Genomic DNA, 20733 nt, shown 5'->3' with positions numbered 1-20733 from the left:
CCCAGCTTTTTATCTTTCAAATTAAAATGTATGTTATTATTTTAGTACATATTATTCAATTTTTTTCTGTGGTTTTGGATTTTTGAGTGATTTTTTTGAAAAAGTCTTTTTTGAAGATGTGTGTTTTTAAATTTTTTTTTATGATTTGTTTTTATTTGTTTCTTATTTTTGAAGTCTAATTCCGCTTTTACTGTTAGTTGTTACATACACATAAGCTATAGAAAACCACAGTTGTTTATTATTTTGCAACAAAACTTGCATAGCAGTTATAAAACTTTCCCATTAGTTTTTTTTTTTTTTTTTTACATTAAATAAAATATCTTTATAAATTGCTCCTAGTTAACAATACCATTGAATAAAATTTATGAAAATTGACAACATTTATAAATATTGTCAAATCAAAATTTTGTGAACATAGTATTGAATAAATTATTAAAAAAAAAATTAAGCACCCCTATTCAATTTTTATTTAGCTTTAGCCTTTTGATATTAGATTGGAATGTTAATTGTCATGAAATAGTTGATTTTACCTTTGGTGAAATGGTTTACTGTGCGATTAAAATTATTAGAATAGAAAAGTAAACTAGATACATAATAATAATTTAATGCAAATTATTATTTTTACAAACTTTTGCAAAATGTATTTTATTTTACATTACAAAGGGATACAAAACTGGTAATTTCGTTTTTTCTACTTTAAGCAAAATGCATTTTATGTTACACTAGCGCAGATCTGAACTCTTGACAAATTCATTGTGACACATTCTTTATTTGAATTTGATATCTGGTTGACTCCTGTAGAAAAGTAACATAACAATATTGTAGTTTCAGTAACTTAGGAGGAAATAACTAACCCCTTTCTGTGTAGTGTGTATAAATGATTGGCGGTTTTTCTTCTTTTGGTTTTGTGTGTCTAATTTCAGCAGGACAAGCAAACCAACTGCCTTTTTACTGAACACCTTCAGTAGGGTTAGTCTCGGGTAAGTTCCTGACACGACGGCCCAGTGATCATTCATGCAGTACACACGATACAAACTTTTTTACAATACATCTTCAATTTACTAGCGAATGCGACAGGGAGTTTGCATTTATTGTAGTGTGAAGTTTTGTTAGTAACGTAATTCAGTGCTTGCAGATTTCATTACGAATTTGTAATTATTATTAATGGATATAATCGGTACATTCATTACATATTTGTAATTATTATTGATGGATATAATCGGTACATTTCATTACCTATTTATAATTATTATTAATGGATATAATCGGTACATTTTGAATAATTAGATGATCTTCTGGACAGAAATTTTAATAATTATTATGGTAGAAAAATCTTGGTCCCCTCCTAAAATTGCCTATCTTTCCTCGGGTTACGTTGAAGAGGGAGACCTGTAGCACGAAAATTTAGCATGGAGATATCAGTTGTCTCCATTATTTAGTATTTGCAATGACTATTTATTAAAATGGCACAACATTTTTGTATTCAATAGTTCTATCCAGTGGTAGATACTCTTAGTATCGCCATTCATAATCGAAACATTGCTTGAAATGGCAATAGCCGTATTTGGAGATGAGATATGAAAAGCCAGGTACTTCCTCAACCATATTTTACCCCATCTCCTTCCTCTCCCAACTCACGTCAGCCTCACAAAATATCCTGATTGGGGATGCCATAGTTCCATTGGCTTCTATCAGTTTTCACATAAAAAAGAGGTTATTTCAACTGTCAGCTAGTTGAGCATAAAAACTCGTCACATCTTGCTTGTTTGCAGTTTTACGGTAGGTACATTCATTTTTAAACAGTGTGTAGTTTGACAATAAGCGTGACACCCTCCAAAGCATCTCACAAGTTGTCTGAAATAGATGTTTAAACAGTGTGTAGTTTGATAATAAGCGTGACACCTTCCAAAGCATCTCACAAGTTGTCTGAAATAGATGTTTAAACGGTGTGTAGTTTGACAATAAGCGTGACACCTTCCAAAGCATCTCACAAGTTGATGTTTTCAGACAATTGGTCCCGCTCTTCATTGCTTTTATTTTCTAAGTTTGCTTTCGCCACTGCTGATTAAAAATATACATTTACAAACTATATGCTACAAAAAAAACTTCATTTTGCAAAAATACACATTACATTGCACAAATAAACACATTTCACATTGCAACTACATTGCACTACATCTAATACTGCAGCAATGATCACTGGACTGTTAGATATTATTTTTGGCATGGTTGTATAGTTTGCTTGGGTTGCTGAAATCTTTATTTTTTGCATGTTTTGTTTTGTTTTGTTTGCTTTGCTATACAAAGCTTAAAATCTCATAATATTATATATTGTGTTACATATAATTATTATCGTGTTGGTATTATATTATGTTGTATGTACATATTGTCGCCTTTCAGGCAAAGGTCACCAATCCACTTGCGAAAATGTAGAGATATATAAATTTTGATGTTAGAGAAATAATCTTATTTGATTGATTTTATTTTTTTTCTATCATTATGCTAATAGATAAAACTTTGAAATGTTTAAAGTTAATGTAGCTTACTTTAGCTTTCCAATTTGTATTATCTAAAGAATGTTTGTTGTGGTTTGGTGACTTTTGTCTGAACGGCAACAATATTTTAGCTAAATATATACATAATAATAATATAACAGTTTTTTTTAATCCACATAATCGATATTTACGATTCTTTTCTACTCTGATTTTTGGTTTATGGCACCCTTAAATATTGCTATCCATTTCATTGACTTTTCAAACCTCCATCTGGTGGTGTTATTTCTATTCTGTGTTTTGTTATTTGGGTTTGTACATTGGTCAGGAGTTGTATGATCTGTCTAATCAGAAATGTATTGTTTCACGATTCATTTAAAACATAAACTTGAAGTATTTGATTATGTTTAATGTTTAAAATAAACAAAAAAAAATTTTTAATCTGGCCGCATCAAATGTTTTTACTAAAAGTTTTCTTATACAAGATTCTTGGCACTATATCGGCCCATTAAATTGAAATTTACTTAGTTTTTTTAAAAAAACTACTTGTCCATAAAATATCAAAACTTCTACTGTTTAGACAAGAAAAATATGAATTTTCACGTATTGTTTTTATTACATTGTTGGGAAGTAAGAGCTTCACAGATGCACTCATAGAGGGCAGTGCATAGAGCTTGTGTGGAAGTCCGCAAGATGGCAGCTAGCGGCCAGTAGTCACCAGGGCCAGTGAGAATGCTCCCAGACAAACTTACTGTTTCAGATCTCAATTAGCCAGCTTCTAGTTAGGTCTACTATCAAGTCACCATTGTAATACGCGAAGTATTAATAAATCCCTGATTTATCACAAAGAACCAATTATTTATAATCTCCTTCCACGACGAGTGGGAGAACTGTTTGTGGAAACACAACAGCTGGCGCAGCAGTAGTACTTACTTTTTTTTATTTGGTACAGGAAATACATATTGTACAATTGTATATCCTTTTAGTAATAACATAACATAGAATTTATATAGCGCAGTTTGGTGTCATTTCACTTCGACTTTCTTTTGAAACTGACTTTTGACTGTCCAACTTTTCCAAGGAATCCCCTTTTTAGGACAGTCAAATATTATATGTCTTATAACTAGGAATGATTTATTAAACATGCATAATAAACAAGGTGTCTGGGGATAAAGTGCAATACTTCTGCAGGTGATTCTACATGATAGTACAAAAAAAAAGCATTTTTTCGAAATTCCAACTTTCAATGTAGTTTTTTAGGAAAATCAAATTACCTTCTATGGGAAAAATCAATGTAATTTCAAAACACTTTTTTTTTACTTCTACCATCATGTTGAATAACCTCCTGAAGTTAGTGCACTTAACACCCAGACACCCTGTATCATTTATTTCATTATTTTTGTTTTAATGTTCTTGATAAATTTGCATGCTTCATAGATGCAATGCTCTTAAACTTTTATTCCAAGTTCTTTAATTATTTTCATTACACTATTATAAAAAAAAAAAATATTTGAAAAATATATATACATTAGGGTGTCCCAGGACATAAGGAAGAATTTTTTTTTCATGAAATTAAATATGCATACCCTCTTATTTTATTCCATTTGATTCATTTGATTATTATATGAGTTATTACTCATATAATAAATATTATTTTGATTAAACACCGGCAACCCGTGCCGACTTGATGCCAAACATATGATACAGAGTTAATATGGAAGGATTTTCAACTTTCATTTTTGTCGGATAAATAAAATTTAAAAATGCGCAAATGTTCAATTATGTAGTATTTTATATTTAAAAATGGTTTATTTTTTTTTTCATAGTTTGTTTTTTACAGTCAGGATAAATCTTCCGGTGTTCCTGAACGCATCGTAACAAAAATTGTTTTTGTTCCTCTTCGACCGTGAGATTAAGCCATGAAAATCTTGCATTAACTTAACAGTTCTTTCAGCTGTATCATTCACTACCCTCAGCGGCGACACCTTCTTTCTGACTTCTTGATACGAAGCATTATTTGACCACATCGTAGGGAATTCGTTCGTTCGAACTGGCATCTGTTTTCAGACGATCAAACAAATACTTGCTCTTGACTGAAATGAAGTCGTAAATATTTTTCTCTGAAACAAAAGTCACTAAATTATGATATGAACAAAAACCTCAAAACAAAACATAATTTAAACTTCTTAATAAACTTACCATACAATTTACCATCAAGATCTTCCTTCGATGGGATGTAACGATTGTCATGGGTTGATAAATGATTTTTTTTGATATTTCGAGCATTTTTATTTTAGTTGTTTGATCCACAGCATCGTCAAACAGCGATAAAATAGATCCTTCATCGGTCAAATACCATAACTGCTTAATGAATAGAAATAAAGCTGCCATTGAGATGTTTTCATCAATTTTTTCTTAAGCCTTCATCGATTTCAAAAAGCACAAGTCCTGGTAAGGTGCTTTAACTGCTATAATACATTGTAACCATGGCTTGACATAGGATGTTACTATGAATAGGCAAACGTCTAAAAGTGCCGCCTTATCCTTACCCGTAATTTTAAATTGTGCACAAATAAATTATATTTTCAAGGAATAAAGCGCCTTTGCCATCCATCGAGCACTTGGGGGCCAAATCTTAAATTTTCGATGTATCTCCTCCTAAAACTATCACACAGAGCTCTAAAAACTCTCAATAGTCATCTCCAAGTATTTTTGTTGTCAGTGCAGTACGGTAAAAGTCAAGCAAATCATCGATTTCTTAAGCGGTTAGGTGCAATGTGAGATTTTCTCTGTAGCACTGAATTTTATCGGGATCAACATTTTTACAGTTATCTCGAAACTTTTTGAAGAGTGGTATGTCAGGGCTTGTAGTCACTTGACTGATTTTTACTTCAAACACAGCTTTTATTACCAACTATGGCTATATTTGGTATATATTGACAGTTAAATTCACTTTCCGGATATTGTAGAACAAAACTTCAAGAACTTGTCCATTAGATGCCAATTTAAAACCCGATATTTGGTGTTTTACGACTCCTATTAAAAATATACTCTTTTTAGAAGTGCGTTAATCTAACAACATCTTGCCTGAACGAGTGATTTTCGTTTACTAACAAAATAGCAAGTTACTACAAGCTTTTTTTTATTTTTTATAAATTTAATTTAGATTAAATTTGATAATATTATTATTAAGTTCTGCAAGTGTTTTAGTTTTTTATTATTGTGACAGCTGTTTCGGCTTACAAGGCCATTTTCAAACTGTGGTTAGTCCACATTGAGACGACGTATTTATACTATTTCAAATGTAAATTTTGAAGGTGCATACATTGATTTATTACTGGTTAAACCGATGACATGATCTATTGTTGGTTAAACCAATCTATGTTTTCCCCTCAGTAAATGGTAATGAGTTCTTAATTATTTACTAATGACTTTATTGCTATGAATTATTTGGGTGCATTATACTGCTTGGGTTTTGTGAAAATACTGAGAAGTGGTGAGTAAATTATTTTCCGTACTTTATTAATTAGTGTTAAATTTGGGTCATTCGTTGCAACACTTGCAGAACTTAATAATAATATTATCAAATTTAATCTAAATTAAATTTATAAAAATTAAATTGAGTTCTACGAATTAAACACAAAAACAATAAATAAAAAAATTACTACAAGCTCATCAACACGTTTGCTCGCTAGCGTCATGTACAAGTACTGACATCTTTCGATGCAAGTCGGCACGGGTTACAGTTGTCCAAAGTAAACGAAAAAAATTTTATAAGCTTTTTGTCATTATTAAAACAAAATTAGAGGGTATGCGTTCAAAAATAACAACTTTAATTTTTTTGGGACACCCTAATATATATATATATGTATTCTCTTTCACTATTAATCTATATCATTTATTTGTTTCAAGCCTAATATAGTTGTAATCATAATCACTATTCATTTCACAAATTAATGCTTGACTATTTTATTCTTAATTAATCATTGCATCAAAATCATTATATAGAAAATATATTAATTATCATTATAAGAGTATTAACTTTATATTGTGCCTTTTATGTAATATAAATATTTTGTCAAGAGATATGATTCGAGATTTTCACTGCCAAAAGTATTATATATAATGCTTTATTTTTGGGGTATTATGCCGTTTTGCGTTACCTCATTCTTTAGCGAACGTTATGGACAGCATTATACAGTGTCCATCGTATTATACATCTGCCCCGATGTAGGACACTGTAAAGCTGTCCGTGACGTTGGCTAAAGATGAAAGTAGCACAACACTGCATAATATGTACTACAAAAAAAATCACTATAATTATGTCAATAGTTCATTCAACATTATTCATATTATGTTAGTCATTTAAATCTTAAGGTGATGCACTACTTCGTGTAATATTTTCACTATCAATAACAATCCTTACGTAGATGGCGATAAGGTTTAAATTCCCGCTTAAAACACCATCCGCCTGTTTTGATTTATGCAAGAAAAAAACATGGCCAAAAAGTGCCTTTTATTTTATTTTGTGAATGTTCAGGCATAAATATTTAATTTTTTTCGATCATTTTATAGATAACTTAATTTTCCACATTATACAATAAAATCATAACCGAAAATGGGTCCGTAAGTAGGAGATTTTGAACTTTAAAGCAGTTTTCATAGGCCTCATACTTTATTTTTTTCTGGGCTTATAAAAAGATTTATCTAAAAAATACTCGATTATTTCAAAGGCCAAGATGTATTCTACTCGCAGTATTTAATTAAAGCATCTGAAACATTTCTAGTCGACCAAATTTTCAAACCAAAAACACATGATTTTTCATTACTATGTATGGCATCGCCTTAATCTCATTTGCAGTAAAACCTTATTTATCAAGCATGAAGATTAAAATTACGCCATCCCAAAAATTTTTCAACAAATATTGAAGCCTATAATTTTTTAACATTTTTAAACTTGTTCGTCTATTTGAATTACATTTTTTTTTTCGTATTTTTTGCAAGTCTTGAAAGTGAAAATTAACCCACTTCCCGACTTCCGATTGAGTTGAAACTCGGCTGATAGACTCGTTGTCGATGACAATGCTTTCTATCAATTTTTGGTTGCAATCACGTATACACATGCTCACACGCTCGCACTTCTCTGAAATTCAATGACATAACAGCTGTTAATATACGCAATAAATGTCAGTCTTATCCCATCGGGACATGGCTCGGTTGGTTGAGTTGTAGACTCCAGTTCCTGTGTAGGAAGGTTCAATCCTCAGTCAGACCAAAATAAAAAATTGACAAAATTAAAATACACTGTAATATAGTTAAAAAAAATATTTTTTTTGTATTGATTTTTTTCCATCTATCTTCATCGTGAGATGAAATAAAATTGCACCTCCCGTACAAATATTATTGTTAAATACCCAAGTTTTCGTAATAATATTACATTTTAAACTAAATTATTTTTATTTATTTTTTTGGAATAACTTAGCGAGTAAAACCTCAAATTTTTTTCAATAGACTTTGCAGTAAAGTCAATAGATGTCGCACATTAAAATAAAAAAGTAGGTTTATCTAAAAGACGCTGTTTAGATTGCATTTAGTTAGGGTTGAATCTTGCAATCATACATACATAAAGATAGTTCCCAATGAAAATGTGCGGTGAGAAAAATGAAAGAAAATGTTGGTAGTTCTTATTCGAAGTATGATAGGGTCTCATTAGCTCAGTGGTAGAGCAGTGCCCCGGCAATGCAAGGGTCTTGGGTTCGAGTCCTAGATGCGACTGTATGCTTTTCTGTTTCAGATTTTCGTTTAGAAATCGCAAATATTGTCTTCAATAATTAAATATTATTTTTCCTTATGAAATATTTAATTTGTGTTTTAAGGACCAATACTCGATTTTTTTTTTCAAGTTTAAGTAAAACATATATCTAAAATTGGTGCAGTAATCTACTAGATTGGAGATTAATATTTTAGTAGAATTTTCATCTTTGATTCGAATGTTGTTGTGGGGAAACTTTCTCAATGAAGAATATCTTTTCTAAATGTTATACCAAGTTAAGTATAATATTAACAATTTTTGTAATGAATATAAAAATTTGAAGTAAATCTATTACTTTCCTGTAATTTACAAAAGTTAATTTTTTTTTGACGCCGTATGCAATACTTCACATCACTGTAATTGCACATTGAAGTTATTTTTGCTGTACAAAGTATTCTATGAAAATATTTATTTTGTTTCAAACTCAAAAAAAGATTAAATGGATAAAATCTGTTTTCATTTAATAATTTTATTTTGAATGCTTTATTGTTATTAGTATGCTATCTTAACTAATTTACATAAAATTGTACTAAAAATGTTTAAAAATGTTTCACCTCACATTTTTTTTTGCCTAAACAGTAAGTAAAATTACTGATAATAAAAAAAATACTAGTTTTATGAACATTACTGCCACCTCACTTTTTTGTCGCTTCATATAAAAATAATTAATGAAAAATTCACAAAGTTTCATAATTTTTTCTCAAATTGCGGTCGGAACCTTTTGGTTTCATAGAGGTGTACATTTTAATTATTCTGTTGTTAACGTCTATATTTGAATATATATTTTTGTGATTTCCCTTTTATACACCGTTTAGTTCATCTTTCTAACCATGACGGTAAGGTAGACACCATGATTGCTATGAGACCATATGAGCTGTTCCGAAAAGGGAACAAATTGACTCTATGGGTAGTTTGTTCCCAAAACCGAACAGTTAGCCTGAGGAGTTAAGGTTTATTTCAATACATAATCCAATAAGCAAGATCTTAATTCAATATAGTTTTCGCTGCTTTCTAATTGAACCATGCGACATAAGTTAGTAAAAGTAAATAAAAATAAATATTAAACTTGGCAATTTAACCACTCAGAACATTAGAACGTCAAAAGACGTAAATATGATAATAGCGGTCAAGACATTAGAACGTCTTTTCACGTAAACGCGCGAGATTTTACAAAAATCGATTTATTTCCATCACTAGTATACGGATTGCCATGATTTAAAAAACAGAGTATCGATAATGAATAACGCTACGCGTCTGTATTCAAGAATATCTATGGAATGTAGAGGTGCATCACCTGCAAGTCGATTGGATCTGTCATCTTGTTCGTTCATAATTTATTGCGTTTCTAAATAATTTATTAAAAATATTTTAGTTTGGACGGTTAATATTTTGAGGTGACTAATAGTTTTTAATTATATTTCTTCAATATATAAAGTGTTATTTCTTTATGATACTCAGAAAAAAGTACATTTTTCACAGCTTTGAAATAATGGTCAGCGATTTTTACATATTTTTGACGTTTTCAGAAAATGTATATTTAGAAACGCAAATATTTACGTATAACAATACAATAGTGAATTTCATAATCTTTCCAAAACATTTTTTAGAATGAGGCTACGTTTCCCAAAACGTGAGTTATGAAGCTTTTAACAAAACTCGTAAATATCACTATTTTCACGTTTTGACAGTTCGCAAAGGAACACAAAGTAAATAAAAGTCTTTGTCTGAGAGGTTAAAAGACAAGACTAATTTAATTATCATAAAATTGACGTGCTTGCAATTCAGAGCCATTACTATAAATGTCTAAATATCACACCTTTTGACCGCCCGCACACAATCAACAATAATGATTTTAAATTTAGAAATTCATCTTTATTTCAATATCGATATTAAGCCTAAACATCACGATGAACATTGCTCCAAACATTTGGAAAGGGGGCATCCCATCCACATTTTTGTTTGAAAACTTAATGTTTGTGTTTTCCATGGCCGACGGAAAACATTCTCCGCTCATTGGAAACGGGAAAGCAGGGGAGGAGATTATTTAATTTTTTGATGGCCACCGCGCGGTGCGGTTTGTCACGGAACATAAATCGTACAAGTTTTGAAGGTATGTGCACTGAGTGAGCACAATAATATTGAGTTTTATTAATTGTAAATAAATAATGTCGTAATGGATTATTGTTTCTATCAAGAACCCACTTTTAAGTAAAGCCTATTGTAGACGGCCCAACAAACCTCCGGAACAATTTTTGACAGCTGCTGTTTCGAGATTCTCAAGTGGTACAGCAGGCTTCTATATATATGAATCCCCAGTTATGAGAAATCGTAATGTGACACCATGGCCTTCGTGGTCTTTGACGACCTCCATGGTCGAGGGATAAGACTCTCGGCTAGCAAGCCGGAGGTCGCGGGTTTAAATCCCGTCGCCTGTAAGTAAGTTTCATTTGATTAATTTGTGTCATTTCACATTTTATTAATTTAAAATAATGTATAATTTATTTGCGGCACGTTCCAGAGTGGAAGATACTCTCAGTATCGCCCTGCTGTAAGACCACCATTCAGAATTAAAATGGCTTTGGCCGTGTTTGATGAACAGATCTGAATAGCCAGGTACTTCCCCACCTTCCTCTCCCCCATCTCCTTCCCCTCCCCCTAACCTTCAGCCTCACAACATACCCCAGTTAGGGATGCCAGTCTCATTGTATCTATACAATTGGGAGCAGTTGGAACTCTTATGCGGTATTCACATAAATAAAGCATTTCTGGTGAAATGACGTCACTTCCCCACATGGTTTTTTTTTTTTAAATATGTAGCAATTATCTTACCTGTATTTAATACTTCCATAAAAGGAACTCGAGGATACATGTGGGTAGATTAAATGCTTGCACCAGTAATAAAACTCTTATGACAAATTTAACATTTATTATATAAAATGCGGTTTCTAAACACATAGCTCTAGGAAATTAATAAATGAAGCAAGAGACTCAATATAAAAGGTTATATCTCAAGACGTGTTGAGATAGAAATCTCGATAGTTAAAAATGCAAGTCATGTCAGTTGAAAATTTAGAAAGAATAAATGATGCTATAAGAATTAAATGGGCCCCAGCTCATAATTAGATAATTCTGAACAAATTTATATATTATCAGTGTAATCCCTAAGAACCTAAAGTATATCAATCTCAATTTAAAGGGCCTCTTACGTATATTTAGGGTCCGCCAAAGTCGGCAAGTCTTTCAGAACGTCTCGTGCCACCGAGACTCGAGCCACAACTGACAGAACCAAATCCAAATGCAGCGCAGCGTCCTTCAGAGTAGTTCGCAAAAACAAGACGGCAACTTGAGAATGCTGACTGTCGGTACGGTAGGTACTTAACGAGACTGCTACAAATATAAGGCTAATAAATAAAACTAATTATTCAAAATCAGTTTCCAAGACGCGGATGAAATTACCTAAACCAAATCTGTCTTAGATTTTCAATTCCTGATATAAATAAAAGAATTTCATGGTCAAAGGTACGATCGAATCCAAGATCTGTGTTTCCTTCCTGATGCAATACTTTCTGTGATTCAGCGAAAAACTGAGAGCATGCACGTCTTCCTCGTCGGACATCTACAAAGTAATAACATAATGTCTGTGGCCACGCTCGCCGCTCCCCAATATTTCAACAAAGGGAGCACACGGAATGTGAGCGAAAAGAAAAATGTTTGAGGTTTTTTTTTTTTTTTAATAGAAAGACAAACATTCCCGGGTTACGAATAACCTGACAATATTTGAAAATCTCCTACTACCACCACAGTAAGCTGAAAATATTGCTTGTGTTGTGATGGAGGACTTAGCCGGACGAGGAATCGAACACATTACGCCTGGGTGGGACCCAAACGCGATGTCAACTCGGCCACCGACCGGTTGTGGCCGAGTCTGCTTTAGAACACACACACTTGCTCCGCTGCCTTTTTCGTACAAAACTTAAATTAGCTTTTGGGGCCAAAATATCCAAGCAAACTGAATACCTTTTTTTTTAATCAATATCAAATGTCTAATATGGATATTTTATTTATCTTTGTTTTATATTATGATATATAAGCCATTAATGAATTTAACTTAAAGATTGTAGATACAACTTTGCAAGCGTTAATTGTAATTATTAAAAAATAATCTTGGCCTACCTACTAAAAAGCATTTTTTTAGGTATAAATTTGTTTATGAAATATTTTTCTTCCAATGTAAATCACTTAAATTAAATTTACACCCATCAAAATGCTTTTTTTTATAATTTTTTTTTTTTTAATTTTATATTTCAATATTTTATGCGTTAAATAGAGCAAAATTATTTTTTCAAATAATATCATTAACTCACGAATAATTGTCATAATTGAAAAATAGAATTATTTAATTTCCTTTATTTTAGAATTTAAATCATAAATTAATAAAGTAGCACATTTCCATACTAGATATTTGCTATGCCTTTGGATTTAAAAAAAATTAATCAGTTTCATTAGGTATTTTGGTCTAAAATCCAAATTGAGTTTCGTATGAAAAACGCCACGCAGTCGTTCCTCTCAATAGTGCATATTGTCAATATAAAATAAATATGTGATGATCTTTTGGCATTGTGCTTCTTCATCATTTGTATTAAAACCATTTAAAAATTAGCTGTACTTACGTAGTATCCGAAATTCTATTGAAAAGTGTAAGTTGGATATAGTATATTAACAATATGAAAATCATCAGAATATTTTATTTGAAATAACAGTATTTAATCTAACTAAGTCCTTTGCTCCAATGGGTCGATAAGGATAATCGACGTAAAGTGAAGACCCTGTGCAGAAAAGTAAAGTTCGCTACCGTTTGCAGTGCTGCCAATGTGGGACTTTTCTGCGCAGGGTCTTCGGTTTATGTCGATTACCCTTACCGACTCAGTGGGAAGACGGGCTAAGAACACCCGCACAACTTTGACTCTGCACAAACTCACTACTTCGTTTGCATTCATGCATCGTTTAATCTTGCGTTATACCACCTCTTGACATGACCCAACCTAAGTATACAGGGCGTATCGGCACGTACACGACAAACTTTCACCAGCTATTCCTTTTTTTTTTTCAATTAAAAACAAACAAAAACATTAAAAAATCCACACTCCGTCACTGTCATTGGCATTGTTTCTCGTGTTTAACAGCTGTTATTCGCAAGTGTCTCAAAAAGCGTCCTCGCTCTTTCATACACACTAAATAATAAAAGCTAAAAATGAGACGATGGTGCCATGCCATTTCGTTGTGATCGTAAAAGCGCGCCAATGTAGGCACGTACGTACATTATTCAACGAAACTCGAATAAAATATTGCCATGGGTTTTCAAACTTTGACAAAGGATAAAACAGTGGTGACATATGGTGAAAATATGAATACTTAGTTAATTTTTTATTAAAAAAAAATGTTACCGGACAGCAAAGTGCCCATAACATTTTTTACTCTAAATGTGCTAAGGAATAGCTGGTTAAAGTTTGTCGGATACGTGCCGATGCACCCTGTATGATTCATTAACCTAACTAAAACATTTCAAAATGATTCACTACTTTCTCCATTCACCATTCAATAAATGTAATTTCGTCAGCGCAGAAGTGTCGTTACCTGAAAAAATGCAAAAATGAAGTAAGCAATCATTGGAAAGTGCTTCAAATAATTTGTTTCTTGGAATAGAGAAGGCTATGTCGACAAAACAAAGAATCCTACAAGTATTTTTCAACTTTTACTTGAACCACCTCCACTTTTTTTAAACTTTGTTAAAAATAAACTTGTTTATTTCAGCCTGACATTTTTTTAGGATGCCCCACTTCTGCGCTAACTACCTCAAATTTTTATATTCTCCTCTTATACCAATTCTTGACTCAATCACTTTTCACAAATCACTCAACCGTTAACCTTCTTTTCATTGTCATTTGGTCTTCCAGAATCCGTGGGGAGCGAATGCGCCGCGAGCTGGAAGATGCGGTGCGTGAAGCAGCGGGGGGAAGCAGCCGGGGGAGTATATGCAGCCTCGACTCGGGTGGGGGAGAGTTTCAGGGGGGACAGGGGGGGCGGGCGGGCTCCCCCTCCCGCGACTTTCCCCTCCCCCTCCCCCTTGGCCTTCCGCACGGGCCACCCATGTCCCCCTTCCACTCGGGGCAGCTCCCTAGCAAAGTGGCGCTCAAATTTGTAAGTGAATAAATATGTTGAGAAATGTATGATTTTTTTATTTACATTTTTACCCATACTGCTTGTCATTCATTTCCCATCCTTCATTATTTACTCACACGCTTGAACATTTTTTTTATTGTGACGTACTTTATGTTGTGATTGTTGTAGTTTTGATGGACTCTACATATATCCAGCAATAATCATGGAAAATTGGGATAATAATTCACGTCCAGAAACTCAAACAAGAACTGACAACAAACTGAAATACCTTTTCACCCCTGACAACATAAGTAAAGTACCTGCTCCCTTTTCAAATCTGTTAAGTACATTATACAGGTGGATGTTGATATACAACTCAAATACACACACAAGAGCTGACAACTTACATAAGGTACCTACTCTATTTGTAAACATCTATTTGGTATATTATACAAGAGGATATCTATATATAAGTGAAAACATACCCAAGAGTTGACAACATAGGTAAAATACCTCCCTTTCTGCAAATCTGCTACTTTACAGAAGCATATGCATGTAAATACATAACTCAAATACAGAAGAGCTGACAAAATATGTAAAGTAACCTACTCTTTCTGCAAGCTTTTTAATTTACAGGAGCATGTAGATACATAATTCAAATACACAAGAGCTGACTATATATGCAAAATCCCTTCTCACTCTACGGGAGAGAGTGACAATATATTAGTAAAGTTCCTTCTCACTCTTCAAATCTGCTACTCAAGAGAAGCATGTTGATACAATCCTCAAATATTCAAGAGCTGACAACATTTGAAAAGTACCTAACCTACTCTTTCTGCAAACTTGTTACTTTATAGGAGCATGTCTATACAGGGTGTTGATCATTGGCGGCTCTTGTCTTTTGGGTGAACTAGAATGCTAATATTACAAAAATTGCATTATTTATGTTGTCGTAGTCGAAAATGTCTTTTTTTTTTCTTTGTAAATTCGGTTTTTGTATGAAGATTTTCAGGAAATCCGTCATCGATTCCAAAATTCAATATTCGTTTTACTCCAAATGATGTCAAGAATCGCTGATTAAAATAAGTCAAGTATGTCTCTGTATATAATTTGAACCTCTGCCACGAATGCCTCCCTGATAACATTTACTAATTTATTTATTTATTAATTTTCGGGAAATCGACAGTTTACATTTATTTCAGTTTGTACATAAGTATTATATAGGCAAAATAAAACCAATTATGGATTTCCTCCCTGTGAGATTACATCTACTGAGACAGCATAATAAGGAATAAGTATATTAAATTTCTATGAAAGGAATATGAATTCAAAAATTTATTCAAAACAAAAGATTGTACATATAAGACGAAAAATTTACAAAACAAAACATTTATCGATACATTTATAGTCATGGAGAGAAGTTGTAGATATAAATCAAATCTACACCTACAATATTAGGTACCTTCCCCCTATACACAATTGAAAGCTCAAAACAGATTATTTAACACTAATTGCATGGATGGATCTGTTACTAGCAATGAACATAATCAAGATAAGAATAAATATTTGATAATAAACTACAGTACATATTCGTTGTTCCTATGATAATCGTGGTTCCGATTTCAATAGGTGTTCCAATAGTAATCAATGTTCCAGGTAGTAATCAATATTCAAACAATAATCGGCAGTGTGATGATAATTGATGTTCCGTCCATAATAGATGTTTTGATAGTAATCGATTTTCCAATAGTAATCGATCTTAACTATCTTGACTATCTTAAACATCTCCCGTCCCCTATTTTTCACTAATGGATAATGTGAAAAAAATCTTGGAAAAATGATACTAAATAATATTCAGTTAATATTGCTAGCTGAAAATCAAAAAACAACCAAACATATGTTTACACATTCTCCTTCAACTCTTACATACAATTAGGCCCTTCTTCCACAGGAATACGCAAGTGTCCAATACCGATGTTGTGTATTCACGTCGCAAACAACTTGCAGTGCACAGCCCATACATGTTACAAGTACACATTACAGGTACAAGTCACGAGACCTGCGTACCTCTCGAAAACTAGCTTTCATAACCTCACCACAACTGCTGTAGCTGATATTTTTGTAAATTGTTTTGAAAGCATTTTTACAAAATGTCTGATGATGAGATCATGTTTTTGCTAGACAATCATATTCATTAATTGCTCCATTATGTTTAAAGTCCCGACGAGGTGAGTTGTAATGACTTCGACCTGCTGGTCTCGGGAGACTGGCGTCGTGGAAGAATGTACAAAATGCTGGTGTATGAACCTCCACGCAGATATGTGGCGGTAGTCGCCAAGATACTTGAATCGTCGAGTACCGGATACTTGCGTATCCCTGTGAAAGAGGCCTTAAACTACACATCTGCCCTAATGATGGACACTGCAATGCTGTCCGAAACGTTGGCTAATGAAGGAGGTAGAGCAATACGGCATAATTCCCCAAAAACAAATCACAATAATACTTTTGGACGTGAAAATCTCAAATCATACCTAACATTTCACTATTACTCCCAACTACATACCTATGTACAATCTACAAACTCTTCCCTATTTCTAAAAATAGTTACGATAATCTAATTATCCATGTTTCAGGTAATTTTTATTTATTTACTATTTAAAATATCAGCAGTGATAGGTGTATGCCGCTGTAGCTCTTGCAAGAACCACGAAGAATGATAGAAGTTAGGTACGTAGTAGATTACTGAATTTGACATACAAATACCGGCGAATTATAAAACTTTACTTTGTGCTTTCAACTAGGCAAATTATAGTAGTAGTCAGATAATCGCGCGACAGATTACTGAGAGTGTACAGTATTGGGACGGGTTGTTTCGGAGAATCTGAACAATTCATCAAATTTCAACGTTCATTTTCAAGTTCTGTGAAAGATTTTTTCAAGTTCTGTTTTTATTTCAGTTTTGTCAAGCAACTAGCCTACAATGATATAAAAACAGAACTTGAATAAGTCTTTCACAGAACCCGAAAATGAACGTTGAAATTTGATGAATTATTCAAATTCTCCGAAACAACCCGTCCTTAGAGTTGAACATTTTTGAAATTGCTCAAATCTGTGTCTATTTCTTCTTTTCTAAGAAAATTTATACTTCAAAACAACTGACATATAAATCAGAGTAAGGTGAGTAATAATAACAATACATCTATATAATAGTCCCAGTGACAGGTTGTACGCGACATAATCGTTCTAGTATTTTTTAGTAGTTCTAGTCTTTTTCGTTTTCACTCAAGACTTGTAAAAAGGAAGAGGACGATCATCGATGAAGTACGTACGAGCTTTTGCTGGTACTGTTATAATAGGTAATGCAATGATTTGAAACAATGCCATCAACCTTAAAAAAATCTTTCGAATTTTTAATTTTAAAATTCCTCAATTATTTTCATGCCCTTAGAAACATAAGGAAATTATATGAACATTTCCCAAATCCACAGAAAATGTTTTGTAAGAAAGTACCATCAAGGGGTCTAGCATGATCAAATTGATAACTTAACATATATGGGATCCCAGCCAGGTCCGGCCGTGAGCTAAACAGCGGCTGGCACTTGTTACAACGTCAAGGGTGCTGTATATGGTATTAGGGCCGGCCCTTATTCCAACTTAATAGGCCCTTCATTCGAGCCGACGTGCAGCTCCCGACATGTCGAACCGCCAACCGATGTACCGTATGTAGGACTTTTAGATATCTACATATTATTACAAACCCAAGTGATATTTAAAATAACATAGTAAGTTCTTATACCAACGGAGATAATAAGATATACTTAAATGTTTCAAATCTTGTACTGTTTTATTCTTACGTGTGTTTTTTATTTGTATGGCTGGGGGGAAGGAGGGAATAAAATTTCATTGTATATGTATCTTCCCAAGCACGTTCATGCTCGATGGTTTTGGTCATTCGAACACGTCTCAATGTGTGTACCTTCTCGCGTGAAGCTTTTTTGTTCGATATCAAACGATTCAAGGACCATAATTCTTGTTCGATGTTCGACAGAAATTTACGATTTGACTGAGCGTCTTATTCAATATTGAATACACCAGCTTCGTGGTAAAGGTTTTTGGTAATTTTTTTTTTAAATGCTGGGAATAAAGTTTGAGGTTAGGGTGTGAGGAAAGTTGTTTACATGCAATGATCCCAATAGATCATGAGTTCATACTAGGTAAGAGAATCAGTTAAATATCCAGACACATTACTTCTTTGTATCTTCATAACAAGGAGGAGCACCTATTTTAGTCACCGGAGATGCAAAACAATGCATTTTAATAGTAGTTTCTTTAAAAAATTACTTTTTTTGTTCACATCATGTTTTGACATACTGAAAGTAGATTTTTTAGGATAGTTTATTTTTTATTCAAACCCAAGCTAAAACCAATTTTAGGTTCTTAGTTTGGGTTAAAAATAAAAGAGAAAAACCTAACCCAATTTTTATTTTATATTATGTTATACATCAATAATAATAGCCGCCAAGTGAACACAAATTTTTTTTTTAAATACTTTATTTTCTTCTCTGGTGACTGAAATAGGATACTCATCATTATAATTCAACTGATTCAAAGTGTTTTTAAAACAATTTAATGTCCAGTGTATCTGGATATTTACGGAGAATAATAATTTACATGGTTTTGGCTTGTGGTATTTAATAATTCTTGTGCTTTTTTCCTCAGGATGCTCATGACAGTGAAGTGAATGCTGTCAAGTTCAGCCCGACTGATAGAATAGTTGCAACGGGAGGGGCTGATAGGAAATTAAAACTCTGGGATGTCTCCAATGGTAATTATTACAATAATGTTCTTATTATTTCATTTATCAAGATCTACATCTTAGTCAATCACTGTTACAATTTGGTATTATCGGATGGGGTAATGCAAATGATAGAAACTTTTTTTTTCGATTTTTCAAAGTTCGATTTTTTATAATACTTACTATAAATACAATTTAAAAAAGGAAATACTCTTATTATAAACTCATATAATATACTCTTTTGAACACTTTATTCTCATAAACTAACTCTCTTGGGGTTAATTGAAAAAAATTATCATCAGACAGCAAAATGACATCTACTCCAAATATGTTCAGGAATTGCTGGTTAAAATCATTCAGGTACGTGCTGTTATTATTTGGACACCATGTAGGTCCAATTGAGCAATACTTTTGTACATTAAAATTTATTTTTTTTGCGTTTTAGTGGATATTTGTATATTTTATGAATATGTCTAAATATTTTGGATATTATTTGTTGAAATTTTTGTATATTCTTAGATTGTTGATATTTTCGGATATCTGTTGATACATATTTCTGGAAAGTGGAAATATTGTCTACTTTTTCAAAAATATTTTAGGCCAAACCAAATGTGCTCTGAGCCAACCAAATAGCCTTACCCCTGGTTAAACCATGCAATCTGATCTTTACTAATACCATGTGTATTTCCCCAGGTGCCTGCAAGAGTAAAGGCATGCTGGTGGGATCGAACGCGGCTGTGATGTCTGTTGACTTTGATTCCACGGGTACCCTGATCCTCGGAGCTTCAAACGACTTTGCCAGCCGGGTGTGGACAGTCTCAGATCAGCGATTAAGGGTGAGTTTTTGTAATATATAACTACAATATCACCCTACAATATCACCTGCATAATTTGTTTCATCAAAACATTGAAGTAAAAGAACAAACAAACAAACAAACCTATCCTATTCATTCATCGTGTTCTGTTTTGTCACTGTTCTTTTTTTTATCCAGTTACCGTTTTGTTATTGTGTGTAGATATATAAGGATCAAGAGATAGTTTAAAACACAGATATTAAAAATTTGTACCCTTTATTATTAAAAGACGTTGTTGGTACCTAGCATTGTTATACCTTATATCTTTCCTTTTGATTCCTGCCTACAAAATTATTGCTGTCCACCTACCTAATTCCTACCTCTCTATGCCGACTACAACATGTGTGTAGTTCAGTTGAAATTCAAAATTCATCCTGTGTTTGATTACGGAGCCCTTTGTTGACATTAACTCTTTTAGTGCCATTGTTTTTTACTCATATATCCTTAGAAATGCCAAAGGAATCTTTTGATTTTGATGTCATTTACCCTTGTCTCGAAAAAAAAAATCTCTTTTCCAAAAAAATTTCCAATTTTAATAATTTTTTCGGCGTTTTCGTAATAAAAACTTGTTCAAGGATAATAAAATACAAAGAAAATTATGGAAATATATATTGTGAACAA

At 32.7% G+C, this 20733-nt stretch overlaps 1 protein-coding gene across 3 annotated transcripts in view; it reads left to right on the top strand.

The window, feature by feature from the left end:
* Atg16 (Autophagy-related 16) overlaps positions 1-20733 on the top strand; it is a 419651-nt gene that overhangs the window by 15196 nt on the left and 383722 nt on the right. Inside the window, exons 6-9 of one of the 3 annotated variants that reach the window (XM_089639325.1) lie at positions 927-980; positions 14259-14502; positions 19183-19288; positions 19952-20094. In XM_089639325.1, coding sequence (XP_089495451.1) covers positions 927-980; positions 14259-14502; positions 19183-19288; positions 19952-20094 — 547 coding nt within the window. Of the gene's footprint in view, positions 1-923; positions 981-14258; positions 14503-19182; positions 19289-19951; positions 20095-20733 lie in introns of all 3 variants that reach the window. The other 2 variants (XM_089639324.1, XM_089639326.1) reach the window with 2 other exon arrangements.

This window comes from Hesperophylax consimilis, chromosome 14, assembly GCF_061612785.1.
Source record: "Hesperophylax consimilis isolate HC1 chromosome 14, BYU_Hcon_1.0, whole genome shotgun sequence".
NCBI lineage: Eukaryota > Metazoa > Arthropoda > Insecta > Trichoptera > Limnephilidae > Hesperophylax > Hesperophylax consimilis.
Note: the sequence above shows the minus strand (reverse complement) of the source record. Positions and strands in the feature narration are given on the sequence as shown.